General features: G+C 44.6%; 1 protein-coding gene across 1 annotated transcript in view; it reads left to right on the top strand.

Annotated features, from left to right (window-relative positions):
- Positions 1-17024, top strand: part of tmtc1 (transmembrane O-mannosyltransferase targeting cadherins 1) — a 104443-nt gene that overhangs the window by 51112 nt on the left and 36307 nt on the right. The window contains exons 7-10 of the mRNA XM_078416970.1: positions 5933-6054; positions 8467-8634; positions 10871-10984; positions 13419-13562. Coding sequence (XP_078273096.1) covers positions 5933-6054; positions 8467-8634; positions 10871-10984; positions 13419-13562 — 548 coding nt within the window. The remainder of the gene's footprint in view (positions 1-5932; positions 6055-8466; positions 8635-10870; positions 10985-13418; positions 13563-17024) is intronic.

Here is a 17024-nt window from a genome sequence, read left to right as displayed (position 1 = left end):
TGTTGTCCAGTATGATCAAGGAACTGTAATTGAGAAGCATAGGGCAAATAAATGACCCTAACATTTTTTTTTTAAACTTTGAGCTTGAAGGGTACAAGATGGCATCTGAAATGCAGCGACCCTCGTGTCGTGACCTAGTGCGGTTTACTGTCTTACACACTTGTTCTTAGTATGATCGTGCATGTATAGTTGTAGGATTGTCACCGAAGTAAATGCAAAAAAAGAATTTTACTGCACTTGGGTACACCTGACAATAGCGTACCTTTGAACCATTGAACCACTGACTTTCAATACGTAGCAGATCAAGGGCAGGTGGCATATGGGAACACTGCCACCTTCAGGCCACCTTCAAACCACTCACCATTATCGTTCCTTCATTGTTACTGATTGAATATCCTTCCACTTTCCCACCAGCCAGCACCGTTGGAGTGCCTTTACCTTATTTACAGTACCACTATTGTTGGAACACTGTTTAAGATAGATAAAATTACCAAAGAAGCCCAAAACTTGTTACTGAACTAAATTAAATCAATTCCAGCAGTTTCAATTCTAACAGGTGGTGTAATCATAATCAGACAGTGATCCAAATCCACGTTCTCCAGAGATGCTGCCTGACCCGCTGAGTTAGTCCAGCACTTTGTGTCCTTTTTTATGTGACTGGATCATTGCCGGTCTATCTCAAGTCTTGACTTCTTCACCATCAAAGCAATTTAGAGGAAGTGCTTCCTCAAGAAGGCAGCTAATACAAGTCCACCCCCCGATTTTATGGCACCTTTCATTCCAAAGCCTTGTTGGATTATCCATTGTGCCAGAGTAACAGAGGTCATGGCTTCTGAGAGGAATCCAATGGTCCCAGAACGGTCCTCCTAGGTTGCTGGAGGGCCGAGATTCCAGCTCGCATAGTCGGCCTCGGAAATTGGCTATGGGAACGAATCAGCCGGCTCTGGCCGGGCCGGACTTTCACAGCCACAGCCACAGGGGGATAATTCGACCCGCCAATCGGCTGCGGAAGTCCCAATGAGGCCGAGATCGGCCGCCTCACCTGGCCTAGGTGACACATATCCGGGCAAACTTTGGGGGAGCGGATTTCAAGTGCACTCTTGTAATTTTGTCCGGATTTAAAGGAGGTGCCGGAAAATCGGCGATGGACTTGTATCATCAAAGACCCAGCCCACCCTGGCAGGGCAGCCTGACAACCATTACCTCCAGGTTCAAGAACAGCTTCCTCCTGTGCACCAACCACCTTGAACCACCTTGCACAATCCCAACCACAACCCTACCTCAGCACCAACCACCACAGACTTTGCACTACTTTGCTCCATGTACTTTGGTTTCTGCACCTTCATGGTCTGGTTTACTTAGAATGACTGCTAATTTTTTTGTAAATTTACTGTTGTTGGCGCATCAAATATGCTTTTGAAACTGCAGCAAGTAAGAGTTTCATTGTTCTGGTTCATATCCAGTGCATATGACAAATGGACCTGCCTGGCACTCTCATTATCTCGAGGCAGATCAAACTGTCCGTAGAAAATGTGACAGAAAAGTGACAAAAGTTCTGTTAAAAGTGTCTCGACTCAATGCAGTATCATCTGTTCGTAGATCAAGTGCCTGCTCCCTTGGTGGCTGTTTAACCAGAAGGCAGCTGTAATTCTGTCAGTTTAATGGATTGTGCATGAAGTGTGGCAAGAAGTGTCTTAAATCCTCACGATACCCTGGCAAAGGAATGAGCAGATCTGCAGATCGTCTTGAGCTAAATGCCAAGCTCTGGTGCCAGCACCTCACCACGATACGTTGCTGTGCTTGAGGGGAGAAACTCTACATGCTGAGATGATGACGTGTTCCAAGGTCTCTGCCAGTTTAGTTTAGATTAGTTAAAGAGACACAGCATGGAAACAGGCCCTTCGGCCCACCGAGTCCGCACTATCGATCCCCCGATGTCCTACACAAGGGACAATTTTTTACATTTATACCAAGCCAATTGACCTACAAACCTGTAGGTCTTTGGAGTGTGGGAGGAAACCAAAGTTTTTGGAGAAAACCCACGTAGGTCACGGGGAGAACGTACAAACTCCGTGCGAACAAGCACCCGTAGCCAGGATGGAACCCGGGTCTCTGGTGCTGAAAGCGCTGTAAGGCAGCAATTCTACCGCTGCCTTACAATGCCCCCCACTCTCAGTCAGTCGCCAGTCACAACTGTCCAAAGATTTTACCACTCTGTGGATAAAAATGACTGGCATGGGGGGGGGGGTTGCTGAGACCAGTGGTAGCTGACAGATGACTGCGGAAACCTCCTCTGAGGTTTGGCAGATTTTATTCCAAAGGGAGTGTATGGTGCATCACAAATGACAAATGAGCATCATTAGCCGACACTGTGGAAGACTATAAAAATAGGCCATTGAAAGAACATTTTCAGTCCTGACCCTTCAAAGGCACGTAGTGGTGGACAGATGTATACTCAAGGGCAGTTCCAACTTTCACCGTCCGGCGTGGCCTGGAACGTGGCGTGGCCCGGCGGAGGCTTCAATGTCGGGAGCACCCGACCGCCCCGACGTGGCAACTTCAACAGCCTGACCGTGGGAGAAGACGGCAGGGGAAGAGAAAAGACATTCTGGCCTTCCATCACAGTGAGGAGGTGACTGGAGGAGACTCATTATGATGGATGTTTCTTTTTGTTTGGTGTTGGTTTATGATTGTGTGTGTTATTGCTTATTTTTATTGCTTATTTTTATTGGTCTTATTGGTGGACTGTGAGTAATCTTTCATTTCACTGCACATTTATGTGTATGTGACAAATAAATTAACTATTGCAAATGCATGCACACTTACATAAGACTAGATGCAAGCTTGTCTACTGCAATCCTATGCAAAACCCGAAAAGTGCATATTCAGGAAAACTAAGTACCTTGGACATCGAGACTCTTTATTCCTGTTGCTCATTGAATTTGGGCTCAGGGCATCCAGCTTACAACGTGTACACAGTGCAATTAGATCTGTACAGGGAACCATTAAAGTCTAACCATATAGAAAGCCATCATGCCACTGCTGGCTCACCAAGTCAACAATACCCTCAATCTCACTCTTTGTGCCTAGTGTACATTGCCAATGTTTCCGGCCTTTTCTTATCTTATCTGGAGATCTTATCGAAACGTATAAGATTATTAAGGGGTTGGACACGTTAGAGGCAGGAAACATGTTCCCAATGTTGGGGGAGTCCAGAACAAGGGGCCACATTTAAGAATAAGGGGTAGGCCATTTAGAACTGAGATGAGGAAAAACTTTTTCAGTCAGAGAGTTGTGAATCTGTGGAATTCTCTGCCTCAGAAGGCAGTGGAGGCCAGTTCTCTGAATGCATTCAAGAGAGAGCTAGATAGAGCTCTTAAGGATAGCGGAGTCAGGGGGTATGGGGAGAAGGCAGGAACGGGGTACTGATTGAGAATGATCAGCCATGATCACATTGAATGGCGGCGCTGGCTCGAAGGGCCGAATGGCCTCCTCCTGCACCTACTGTCTATTGTCTATCTCTGTTATAAGTTCTGCTTCCACCTTTGGCTCCTGGTCTATCCGGACAATATTATCTTCAGAATCCATTGAGATACAACAAATATATCCAAAGGGGCAGAAATCTATTTACCAGATGGTCTCCAAGCCTAGTGCAAAACTGAATGGCTGGAGAATTATTCATTGTTTGAGGAAACACAACATGATCCTGCTGTCTAATAGTACAAACACACACACAGAAACCAAGACAGTGCAGGCAGCATGCTCCTTGCTTGAAGATACTTTAAATACTCTCAGAATTAAAGGATGTTCCTTTAGGAAATAGATAAAGAGGATTTTCTTTCGTCAGAGGGTGGCGAATCTGTGGAATTCATTGCCACAGAAGGCTGTGGAGGCCAGGTCAATGGAAAAAAGAGTCAAGTTAAGATAGAACTGGATAGGGACAAACAAAGTGGCATCTGTGGAAGTGTTCAGAGTGAATGGGCTGCACCCATCATTGGTGTGCCTGACTTGGTTTTGAAACTCTCTGCCACTTGATGCAATGGAATGGTTTCCTCTAAGTCCTTCCATTAATCACCCTTGCAATTGCTGCCAACATTGGCTCCCAGATATGCAAGAACTGTATCTTCAAATTCTTATTCCCACGTTCAAATCCCTTCACAGTCCAGTACCTCCCTTTCTAATTTTAAGAGCATTCGGTCAGACCATAAAATAAAGAGGTTTTGCTTTCCTAAAGAACATGAGTGAGCTTGTGAATTATTGCAATTGTCAGCCACAGCTTTGTGAGATTTGTTTTCAGCTGATTCAACATCTCTACCTACTGGGATAGAATTTGAACCATTGTCCGTTTCTTTGCGCTCTGAATTTATATTGCAGTGCTTAAATTATTGATCAGTTGTGTCCTCTAAGATTTGATCTAATATTTTCTGACTGCTCCCTTAGTGCTGAACTCCCCTTGTAGTCTCGAATCTTCTCAGTAGCTTCTCTATGGGAAATGGTGCTGATTCATGAAGCCCATTGCTTCATTGTCATTGCAGCTCAACCTTTGGACTGATTTGATTATTCTTTGACGAGAATGAGGGCAATTGGTTTTGTAAGTGGAAGCATGGATGAGACTATAAATTCAATGGCAAGCCAGAATTCAGAGAATAATTCTCTTTGACAGCATGCATTCTAGTGGGGTAATCTGTCCAGGAATCCTCAATCCCTCTACTTCCCAAGTAGAAAGCATCTGTTAAAGTCGATGATTTTCCTGGATCATATCAAAATAATTAAGATAGTTATGAAAGTAGTGACGGTGATATTTGTTTCAAGCGTTAATGTAAATTTCAACAGCCAGATCTGTTTTTTCTCTTTCTTTCTCCATGTCAATATTGCTCCTGCCACAACATATTCTACCATAGTTCTCCCCTCACTTGGAGAAGTTGCCAAGCAAAGGGTTATTCTGAAGAGTTCAGTTTAGAGTTACAGTGCGGAAACAAGCCATTCGGCCCACCGAGTCCGCGCTGACCGGCGATCGCCCACACATCAGTACCATCCTACACACGCGAGGGCCAATTAACCTACAAACCTGTGCTCCTTTGGAGTGTGGGAGGAAACCGGAGCTCCCGGGGAAAACCCACGCTGTCACGGGGAGAATGTACAAACTCCGTACAGACAGCCCCATAGTCAGGATCAAACCCTGATCTCTGGCGCTGTAAGGCAGCAGCTCTACCACTGCATCACTGCTGTTGCCCTTCATGAGTGTCACCCAAATTGCTGCAATGTATATCTGTCTCTATGTGTTATGAATGCACGGATGCATATATGTCACTGCACAGTCTCGAGAGTAGTTACAGAGTATTTGGTGCACTGCAGTTCTTGGTAAAGATAACACATGTCAATTTTTTTGGAGATACACTTCTTTTGGAGGTATTACTCAGGGAGAAGTCTAGCAGATCTGGGCCACTGCCTAGTTGGGTGTGAGGATAGGGGTTGGGGCAGGAAGCTATAAGAAGCACAAGCAACAAGGAGCATAGCCTTGTCAACCTTGTCTGCTATGGCAGAGAAATGGAACTGAAAAATCATGAGCTCTTACACCATTCAAGCTACATAAGCAGTACCGATGAGGTACTACACTCTAACCAGTGACAGCATTCAGTTGCGATATCTGAGTGAGACCTCAACTCTCATCTGGGTCAACTCTCCAAAAATGTTCTAGGAACATGTGCAAAATCTATCCTGGTTCCATGGGGCACTTACATTGCGTTAATTGTTCCATCCAGGTTTTATTTGTTATTTCAGGAAACGTTCATATTCGGCCACGTTTACAGCGTTGAAACTGAATTTGCACCAGAGTGCACATTTTTGAGCCTTGTAGACTTTTGTTAAATGCTGTTTGTCAAAGTAATCAATGAGTTGACACCTTTCTTCTCTCTCGTGGCTTTCTCTGCAGAAACAGGAGCACAGAGAGGTTTTAGTGGGTCTGCTTTTCCTGGTTTTCCCATTCATCCCGGCCAGCAACCTATTCTTCCGAGTGGGGTTTGTGGTGGCGGAGCGGGTACTCTACATGCCCAGGTAAGGACCGCCTGGAGATGAGAACGGTGGTGTACAAATAGTAATGTAGCTGTTAAACTTCGAAGGCTAACAGCCAGAATCATTGATCCAGAGCCACGAGTTCATATCCCACCACGGCAGCTGGGGATTTCCATTTCCAGTCACTAACTAAATCCCGAATTTTATTAGAAAAAGCAGGATTGTCCAGATTGTCAATAAAATTCCGTCTGATTTCCTTATGTCCTTCAAGGGATGAAAATCTGCTATCTTTATCCACTGGCTGAGATGTGACCACAGGCTCACTAATGTGGTTGAATCTTAAACTGTTACCTCAGTTCGGGGATGATTGAGGATGGACAATAAGTGCCAATTTTTCTGCACGGTATTCCATCTTCCATGTACATCCCCGCTCAATTAGTTTGTCTGACCTCCTGCCACCTTTAGTCTGTCAAACCTGCATCGCACAAGTGCCCAGTTCATTGGTCAGCAGAATAATTTGCACTTTTATGATGCTCAACATTACGGAAAATTTGCCAGCAGAACTCATGTCAACAAAGGTTGAGAGACAAAGAAACATCAGAACGATGCGTGGTTAAAGAGGCAAGTTGTAGGATGGATTTGTACGGCAAGTAATTGGCTGCTGAGCTTTCAAGCAGAGAAGATAGACACAAAATGCTGGAGTAACTCAACAGGTCAGGCAGCATCTCTGGAGAAAAGGAATAGGTGACATTTCGGGTCGAGACCCTTCTTCGGACTGAGAGTCAGGGGAGAGGGAAATTAGAGGTATGGTGTTGGCCGAGCAGGTGTTGGAGTTATAGGTAGCAGAGTACGGCAGGTACAGGACTCTTAATTGGTGATGATTCCAATCTCTGTCTCTGGCATCCACAGATTGTAACAGACATTAACTTTTAGATTTTACTTTAGACTTTAGAGAACAGGCCTTTTGACTCACTGAGTCCACGTCAACCAGCAATCACCCCTAGCACTATCCTACACACTGGGGACAATTTACAATTTTATACCGTAGCTCATTAACCTACAAACCTGTAGGTCTTAGGAGTGTCTGGGAGGAAACTAGAGCACCTGGAGAAAACCCACACGGTCACAGGGAGAACGTAAGCTCCGTACAGGCAGCACATTACTTACAGACAGACGTGCAAAACAACATGAAGCTGTTGTTTTTTTAGCAGGGGTATAGAAGACAAACTTCTGCCCTCAGCCACCCCTTGCTCTTCCAACGTAGATTTCTGGATGATGAACACATGGATGCTTTACTTACAATTAACTTTCATTATTGTAGATTTTTGAAGGCTTTGTACAACTGTACCACCACAATAAACACACTCTGGGTCCTTTGTGACATTTCACTTTGATGCTTCAGTGCCAATGCACTTGAGCTGTTTGTAGATAATTTGAAATGATTTTTGTTATTCCACAGACCGTTGCAGTTACTGGGTTCAATTAGAGTTGCCTTCCTGCCTTTCTCCATTATCTCCTCCATTCCTTCAATACTTCCCCTGCACACAGTCCCAGTCCCTTCACCCCACCATTGGCTGATCCTGCCTACAGTTGTGTAGACTATGTGTCATGGAACCGTCTCCCAAGGCACACCTCTTTGACCAAGCCAAATATGGGCGACCCAGTGGCGTAAAAGTAGAGTTACTGTTTAGTTTAACTTAGTTTAGTTTAGAGACACAGCATGGAAACAGGCCCTTCGGCCCACTGAGTCCACGCCAACCATCGATTACCCGTTCACACTAGCTCAATGCCATCCACTCCATATGCACGAGGGGCAATTAACCTACAAACCTGCACGTCTTTGAGACTGGAGCACCCGGAGAAAATCTATGTGGTCACAGAGACGAGGTACAAACTACTGGTTAAACTAAACTAAACTAACTTAGTATTACTTCACTCAACCCTCTAAGTTTGATTATGTTTGCCTGATCCATCTTGGAGCACTTTATTTAAAACCGGGCGACATTAATAATGGTCAGCACAGTGGTGGAGTTGACGCCTTACAGTGCCAGAGACCTGGGTTCAAACCTGACTACGGGTACCCCTTGTACAGACTTGGTACGTTCTCCCTGTGATCGCGTGGGTTTTCTCCGGGTGCTCAGGATTTCCTCCCACGCTCCAAAGACGTACAGGTTTGTAGGTTAATTGGCTTCAGTAAGATTGTAAAACGTCCCGTGTGTGTAGGATGGTGCTGGTGTATGAGGTGGTCGCTGGTTGTTGCGGACTCAGTGAGCCGAAGGGCCTGCTTCCGCGCTGTAACTCTAGTCTGAAGACGAAAGTGACTGTGTACAATTTGATACTGTAGATCAAGCCACAAAAACAAATGATGTTAGAATCTGCAATGTGCTTGGGAGCTTGATTTTCCAGTGCTTTCACGTGTATTTCTCCCTCCCCACCCCCCCCCTTTACATACAGCATGGGCTACTGCATCCTGGTGGCCCACGGATTGAACCGGCTGTGTGGAGTCCTCAGTAGATGGGGAGCCAGTGTCGTCACAGTGTCCACCTTGCTCGTGCTTGGGCTGTTCTTCTGGAAGACTGTGCGTCAGAATGAGGTGTGGCTCTCCAGAGAAGCCCTGTTCAGGTGAGCTTGAGTCGAACAACCAGCCAGGTCTCTCGTGCGGCCTGGAGCGCTCCATTACAGAGAGACGTAAGGCCTCTTTATAAACAGATGGGTTTTCATATGGATTGCATGTTCATAAAGATGTCTTTCAAGGTATTTCTCGATGGAAGGGGAACAGTGGAAATGAAAACGATTAAAAAAATTAATTCTGCTCGTAATTCATAGAACACTCAGGACTTGATAATCATTTATAATTATCTGTTAAGCCAGACAACTCTCAATCTGTTATTTGATAGCATGCAGGCAATATTAAAACATAGAACAGTACAGCACAAGAATGGGGTGTTCGGCCTACTCTGTTTGTGCGGAACATGATGCCAAGTGAAACCGATCTCATCTGCTGGAATACAATCCATATCCCTCTATTTCCTGCACTTCCTTGTGGCTATCCAAAAAGCTTCTTAAACGCACTATCATACCTGCCTCCACTACCACCTCTTCCACGCCCCACCACCCTTAGTGTAACAGCACCGATCTAAATGATTGTGGTTTTCTATACCTCGATCACATATTCTCTGGTTTAGCTCCAGCTTCCCCAGTCTATCTCTGGAACCATGCTAGTAAATCCTTCCTGACCCTTCCTTTCGGGTGGCACGGCGGTAGAGTTGCCTCATTACAGTGCCATAGACCCGGGTTCGATCCTGTCTACAGGGACTGCCTGTATGGAGTTTGTAAGTTCTTCCTGTGACCACGTGGGTTTTCTCCGAGTCCCTCTCGTTTCCACTCACATTCCAAAGACATACAGGTTTGTAGGTTAATTGGCTTCTGTAAATTGTAATTTGTCCCTAGAGCGTGGGGGGGGGGGGGGTACGATTGCTGGTCGGTACGGACTTGGTTGGCCGAAGGGCCTGTTTCCACGCGTATCTCTGAAGCTAAAGTCTAAAGACCTTCTCTCAAACTCACATCCTTCCTAAAGTATGGACACAATATTATAGACTTGGTCTAACAGTGTTTTGTACAGACTCTACGTAACATTCCCAGTTCTGATGGGGGTCAAAGGTGTGTAGCACCCAGAAGCTGCAGAAAATAAAAATGCAATTTCCATGATTGTTTATGGCATGGATGGAAGCCATCTCGGCCCATCGAGCCCAGGCCAGCTCACAGAACAGTCCCATTCACCAATGATTTTAACTTGTTCCCCCGCAACATTCCCATCAACACCCGCAGATTATAGACAATAGGTGCAGGAGGAGGCCATTCGGCCCTTTGAGCCAGCACCACCATTCAATGTGATCATGGCTGATCATTCTCAATCAGTACCCCGTTCCTGCCTTCTCCCCATACCCCGTAACTCCGCTATCCTTAAGAGCTCTATCTAGCTCTCTCTTGAATGCATTCAGAGAATTGGCCTCCACTGCCTTTTCATCTCCGTTCTAAATGGCCTACCCCTTATTCTTAAACTGTGGCCTCTGGTTCTGGACTCCCCCAACATTGGGAACATGTTTCCTGCCTTTAACGTGTCCAACCCCTTAATAATCTTATATATTTCGATAAGATCCCCTCTCATCCTTCTAAATTTCAGTGTATACAAGCCTAGTCGCTCCAGTCTTTCAACATACGACAGTCCCGCCATTCTGGGAATTAACCTAGTAAACCTACGCTGCACGCCCTCAATAGCAAGAATATCCTTCCTCAAATTTGGAGATCAAAACTGCACACAGTACTCCAGGTGCGGTCTCACTAGGGCCCTGTACAACTGCAACTAGGGTGTTGCACTAGGATTCTACCATTAGGGTGACTTACAATAGCCACTTAACCTACCAATTACAAGCATTAAACAAATATAAAAAGATATTAACTTTAAGAATGAAAGAGAAAGCGAGCAAAGTCCTTGCGGAGACAAGTGGCACCTAGAATCTATCAGCAAATTTAATGACTTTGCAATGAGGCGAATCTGGGTAAATACACGAGTTTCTCTCCAAAGTTTCCACCCAAATTCCAGTGCGGATAATAAAGTAAAAAATTGTAAAGCAAAGGGAGAATATTGGAATTAGTCAAGATGTTCTCTTAAAACCTAAACCTAAATCTTAATTTCTTTTGTACATTAGTTGGTGGGTGTTGCTACGTTAGGGTAGACGCTTTTGATAAACAGATTAGTTCATTGAATTGTCTAGTATTGGTGTTATTGAATGTGGTTTACAGTAAAACCCAACCCGAGTCTTCAGTCCCACATCTGCTCCCCCTTCTCTCTCTTTAGATCTGGAGTTCAGACTTTGCCCCTGAATGCCAAGGTGCACTACAACTATGCCAACTTTCTGAAAGACCATGGTCGTCATGACGAAGCAGTCTATCACTACAAAACCGCTCTGAGGTAAGCAGCAGGTTCGGTGTTTCTCTCACACACTTTACCTTCAGTCCTCATTTCCCAATAGAGTGGTTAATTGAAAAATGCATGGAAACAGGCCCTTCTGCCCACCGAGTCCATGCCAACCATCAACCACCTGATCGCACTAGTTCTATGTTATCCCACTTGCCCACCCACTCCCTAGGGGCAGTTTTAATGAGGCCAAAAAACCTACAAGCCCGCATGTCTTTGGGATGTGAGAGGAAATCCACAAAGCCGTGGAGTGCCTGAAAACTTTACAGAGACTGCACCCGAGGTCAGGATTGAACCTGGATCTCTGGCGTTGTGAGTCAGCAGCTCTACCAGCTTGACTCAACTGTACAAAAGTTCAAAGGGAATATCTGGCCTCCGTCCAACTCCTTTGTGCTCCCTGATGAAGGACAGAGTAAGGTTACCATAGCAACAACTTTTATTCTTCAGGAATAGCCTGCTGCCATTTAGCAATTACAGGGTGTTTGCGTTGTTTGGTGCTTTGTGGCCAGCCAACGAAAGGAGTTTGCTTTGAAGTCTGTGTGTGTGGCGTTCCAGACAGACTCGTTGTTCAGCACAGGCCTGATCTCAGGTAAGAAGGAAGGCATAAGGAAAAGATCAAACCATAGTGGGGGGGGGGGGGGAAAGCGAAAGCTCTTGAATTTCAGACGCATTGTGCCAAACTCACAGGGTGTCCAAAAGCATTTGACAACCAGTGAAAGGTTCAGGAACTGCAGGCAGCGGCCATTTTGTACACAGCTAACTCCTGCAAACAACATCACAGGCACCTTCACATCTTCTGCCTTTGACGGTGTTGATGAGGGAGGTATGGTGGTCAGAGATCCCTATACATTCATGTAACCTGCCCTTAAATGAATGGAAGCTGTGTTACGCAGCAATTCCACCTGGTAGCGAGTAAAATATTCCAACCATTTCTAGAAACTCGCTTCCAATATCTTTTTGGGTTTGTTGGTGGTTAACTTATTTTTTCGATCGTTCTCATACACTTCTTCTCAGGTTTCGAACGTCTGACTCATGTCCAGCCCGTACACGGGGTCGAGCCGTGGGGTGACCGGCGGCTGGGATTTATCGGCTGCTGGAGGGCTGCTGGCATCTTCTGACGCCTTTAACCTCAGTTCCGACTCGTGAACTGTTCGGATGATTAACAGTTCACAGGGACAGAACCCGTACCGTTACCTGGGCAGGATCTGTTATTTGGAAAATTGGCTTACAAAATTGTTTGCAGCTTTTGGCGTTTAATGTATGAACTGATAGTTAAATATAGTTGGCTGTCTACGATATGGGGCAAAGAGGATGCTCGATTTGTTTGAGTCCTTTGTGCATGTGATACATAAGTATTAAGAGGTGCGTAGAAAAGCATGGTCAGGTTTAAGATTGGATAACTTGTACAACATTAATTTTCACAAGTGGTTGGGGAGGGAGTGTTGCACGCAACCATACCAAAGCAGATTTCCACAGGGCAGGTTCAGTCAGACCAGTACGACTTTTGTGACGCTGAACAGTATCTAGTTCATTACCTTTACCCCTACCGTACCAAACCAATTCATGTTTATTCGGTTGTGCCTAAGCCCCTTTATCATTGCCTAACCGTACCATCTCTAGTCTACTGGCACTGTGCTACTAGTACTTCTGTTCCACCCACCTGACCCGATTCTGAAGTTATTTATTGCATGAGTTCTCTGACACTATGTCCTCTTTCAAACTTTTACTTATTCTTCAGTTCCAGAACCATTCTCATTAGACAGTCTCATGAGCCTTTAGTGACTACAGAACAGGATCTAGTTCATCACTTTTGCACCTACCATATCAAACCAATTCAGAAGTTCATTCAGCCTCTTTCTCATTGTCTAACCTTACCATGTGTGGACAATATGTTCCCAGGACAATGTGTTCAAAGCATCACACAGCACAGAGACATGCCCTTTAATTCATTGAATCCATTGTAACCATAAATCACCAATTTATACTCATCCCATTTTATTCTCCACATTCCCACCTATTTGCAGATTCTATCTATAACTCGCCTACACACCAGGGGCAAGGGTCTCGACCCAAAACGTCACCCATTCCTTCTCTCCTGAGATGCTGCCTGACCTGCTGGGTTACTCCAGCATTTTGTGAATAAATACCTTTGATTTGTACCAGCATCTGCAGTTATTTTCTTACACACCAGGGGTAATTTACATTGGGCAGTTAGCGTACTAAACCAAGCTTCTTTGGGTGTGAAAATCAGACCACGCAGAGGAAACCCAAGTGGTCACCGGGAGAACTTTAGAAATTCCACACAGAGCTCAGGAGGTCAGGATTGAACTCTGATCGCTGGAGTTGTGATCGCTGATCTCTGACCATTGTGCCTGCGATGGACTTGACGAGTAATGGTTCTATTTGCACTTCTGTCCTCATTCTGCAGGCTCTACCCTCGACACGCCAGTGCGCTGAATAATCTTGGCACCTTGACCAAGGACGTGCCTGAGGCAGAAGACCATTACAGACAGGCCTTGAAGCTGAATCCTCAACATAACCGAGCTCTCTTCAATCTGGGCAACCTGCTAAAGTAAGTCTAAATGTTTGACGGATGCACTTAAAGAATGTCGAAGTTTGGCAGTGATCAATTTTGAGTCTTCATTGGAATTTCAACATCGTCTGTCCCTCCAATAATTGGAACTTAAGTTTCATATTAACCAGCGAGTACATTTCCTGACCAATTTCTAATTAGCAATGACAAAAGCTAGAGCTGTTAGAGCTTCTCAGTGCGTGATACTAAATGTGCTGCCATGGTTTGGAAGGCTAATGAGACCAGAGCAATTGCAAACCAATTACTTTTACTCAACGTATTGATTGGGCACAATATACCTTTGTGAGATTATCAATTTGTTTTTGCTCCTATACCATCAAAATAATAAATTATCCAACTATGCCTTTTGATACGGGTCAGATGCACTTCGCAAATCAATATTTTCCTCAGTAATTTGCAAAATTCTTATACATCAGTGTCTCGGTCTGTGGTTATTCTCCACTCCAAACTAAACAGGACTTGCTTTATCAAGGGAGAGGTAAAAAAGAGGCAGCTTATTTGCGAACTTCACTCTCGGCTCTCTATGTTATAAGTCAACATGCTGTGTTGATAATTACAACCATTGGGTTGAATGAGCAATTGTCCTTTATTGCAAAAGGGCTTGGAGTTTAGAAATAGAGAAGTGTTGTTATAATTGCCTTGGTTGTTTGCAAGGCCCTGCCTGAAGTATTATGTAGAGTTTTGGGCCCTTTATTTAAAAATGGATGTACTCGCATTTGAGGCGACCCAGAATAAATTTACTTGGCTAATTCCTGGCGCGGAAGTGTTTTCCTGCCATAACTGGCAAAAATAGTCAGATCTATATGTGAGAAGAATGAGAGTGATCTTCTTGAAACGTTCAGATCCTGAGGGAGCATAATAGGATCAATATCAAGATGTTTCCACTGTTGGGAGTTTCTTGAATGAAAGGACATGCTTACAAGATAAGGTAAGAGGTTGATAATCATTTATATTGGTTGGAATTCTCCAGGGTTGTGAAGTCCAAAACACTGGAGATATATATATTTTTTTTTTTGGAAGACCAGGGATATGAGAACTAATGCAGAAGAGTGCAGGCCAGAGCTTGATCAGCCATGATCAAATTGAATGGTGGGACATGGAAAATCATTATATTAATCAAATAGAATTATAAAGTATTATAAAATTATATACCACGGAAACAAGCCCTTTCGCCCAACTCATCCATGCTGACCAAGATGTCCCATCTACACTTGTCCTACCTGTTCGTGTTTGGCCTATAACCCTCAAAACCTGATGTGTAGGAAGAATCTGCAGATGTTGGTTTAAACCGAAGATAGACACAAAAAGCTGAAGCAACTCAGCCGGACAGGCTGCATCTCTGGGGAGAAGGAATGGTATGAAGAATGGTCTCGACCCGAAACGTCACCCATTCCTTCTCTCCAGAGATGGCTGCCTGTCCTGCTGAGTTACTCCAGCTTTTTGTTTCCCTCTGAACCATCACAGTGTAGTGTGTGTTCTAATCTGATCTTTATGTTACTGCAGTTTACATTCCATCCATCTCAGTCCACGTATGAAGGGCAGCATCACTTTGCTATCTTGAATGTTTTCTGTCCTTGACATAGTGGAGATTAATCCACACAGAACCGAACCCCGGTCTCAATCTCAACCAGGACTCTTTGGACCTCCATCACTCCCACGTTTAAACAGCACTGTGCTATATATCCGAAGTGGATGATATTGTATTCCCCTTCATTGGCATCCACCTATCAGTTTTACATACTCCTTTAATCTGTGAACGTCACGCTTCTATGAATACTGCTTACTCTGCTTTTCTTGGTATCATCCCCAATCTTAGATGATGAGATAGAAAGTAGTTTATGATAATAAATTGTAATTAGTGCGAGCAGTTCTAGTTCAGACATTAAATGGTGTTGACTCTGCTATTCACATCGTTACAGTTTCTATACTTGCTCATTATCTCAACTCTGACTTTGCCATTCAATCATTTGCTTGGCCAGGCCAATAAATTGTGGCTTGTCCCAAGAATGCGAGCACGTTGCCCAGAGTAGGGGAATCGAGAAACAGAGGACATAGGCTCAAGGTGATGGGGGAAAGATCTAATATGAGCCTGAGGGGTAACGTTTTCACCCAAAGGGTGGTGGGAGTATGGAACGAGCTGCCGGAGGAGATAGTTGAGGCAGAGACTACTGCAATGTTGAAGAAACATTTAAACAGGTGCATGGATAGGACAGTTTTAGAGGGTTGTGGGCCTAATGCAGGCAGGTGGGACTAGCGCAGATGGGACACGTTGGTCGGTGTGGGCAGGTTGGGCCGAAGGGCCCGTTTCAATGCTGCATGGCACGGTATGAGAAGAGCAAGTAGAATAAAAGTGAATAAAAGAGTAGGCTTGGGGGGCCAAACACCCTCCTGTTACTATTTTTTATGTTCAAAGTTTGACTAAGGTTCTGTTAGTTAAGCTGTGCCTCAAGCCTCCCATCAGCCTCATTGCAAAGCAACAGTGCGTGCAGCATTGATTTATTTCAGGGAAAGCTTAATCGCAGTCTTCAACATTAAGAGGCTCTGGTAGAAATAGGCGGGGAGAAAGTGTTGCCATTGACAGGTGGGCCATGCGTTAGTCAACACAGATTTAAGATAATTGGCGCAAGACTCGGAAAATAGATTCAGACAGCAGTTTTGTGATCTGAAATACCCTGCGTGCAAAGGTGGGATTCAACGGTAACTTTCAAAACTTAAAACTAAAGATTCACAGGGTGCACAGGGAATAAACAAAGCATGTGGGACTAACTGATAGAACGGAGAAGAATGATCTCCTTCAGTGCATGTACAAATAACCCTCATTATAGCGGGCTATATTGGAGGGGGGGTGGAGAGAATGGTGTGCGTTATTGCCGATTGTCCACTATAACCGAGTAAGTGAGGGTAAATATTAACTAGTTTAACCCAAGGTTGTGACGAATTCTGGAGTTAAGTTCCAGTGGTGAAACACAGGGATGGATCATTTCTAATGCAGATACATGAGGGGTTATGGAGGATAATTTTTTTATATGCTCTCCTCCGACCAAAGTCCTCTGTAATCAACGATGATCTAATAGACTCTGGCCTCAAGGGGATGAATGCCCTGCTTCCATCCTGACGTAAGTGTAGGGTTGAGGTCAGGACAGAAGCCTCAGCAATGAAAATTAGCAGCTCCAGTCTAATGAGCCAAATAATTTGATGTATGACGTGTCGTTTGCCGATAATTGGAAGGCGAGAAGAGGAGAGTGGCAATTGGGTACAAGGCAGCTTAAAAAGAAATGAAATGGAGCTATAAATGGAAAATGATGAGGTGTGAGATTTTTAGTGGGAAGCTATTGGCCTGAGATTCAAGCAGTAATCAAACCTGTCGCTTTCAATATGGGTACGTTGGCTAAACACTTTATAAATGCGAGCAGGTGCTGATGTTAGCCAGGACTGTTGCAT

This window comes from Rhinoraja longicauda, chromosome 20, assembly GCF_053455715.1.
Source record: "Rhinoraja longicauda isolate Sanriku21f chromosome 20, sRhiLon1.1, whole genome shotgun sequence".
Classification (NCBI taxonomy): domain Eukaryota; kingdom Metazoa; phylum Chordata; class Chondrichthyes; order Rajiformes; family Arhynchobatidae; genus Rhinoraja; species Rhinoraja longicauda.
The sequence above is the reverse complement of the archived record's forward strand: the minus strand, read 5'-3'. Positions and strand labels throughout refer to the sequence as shown.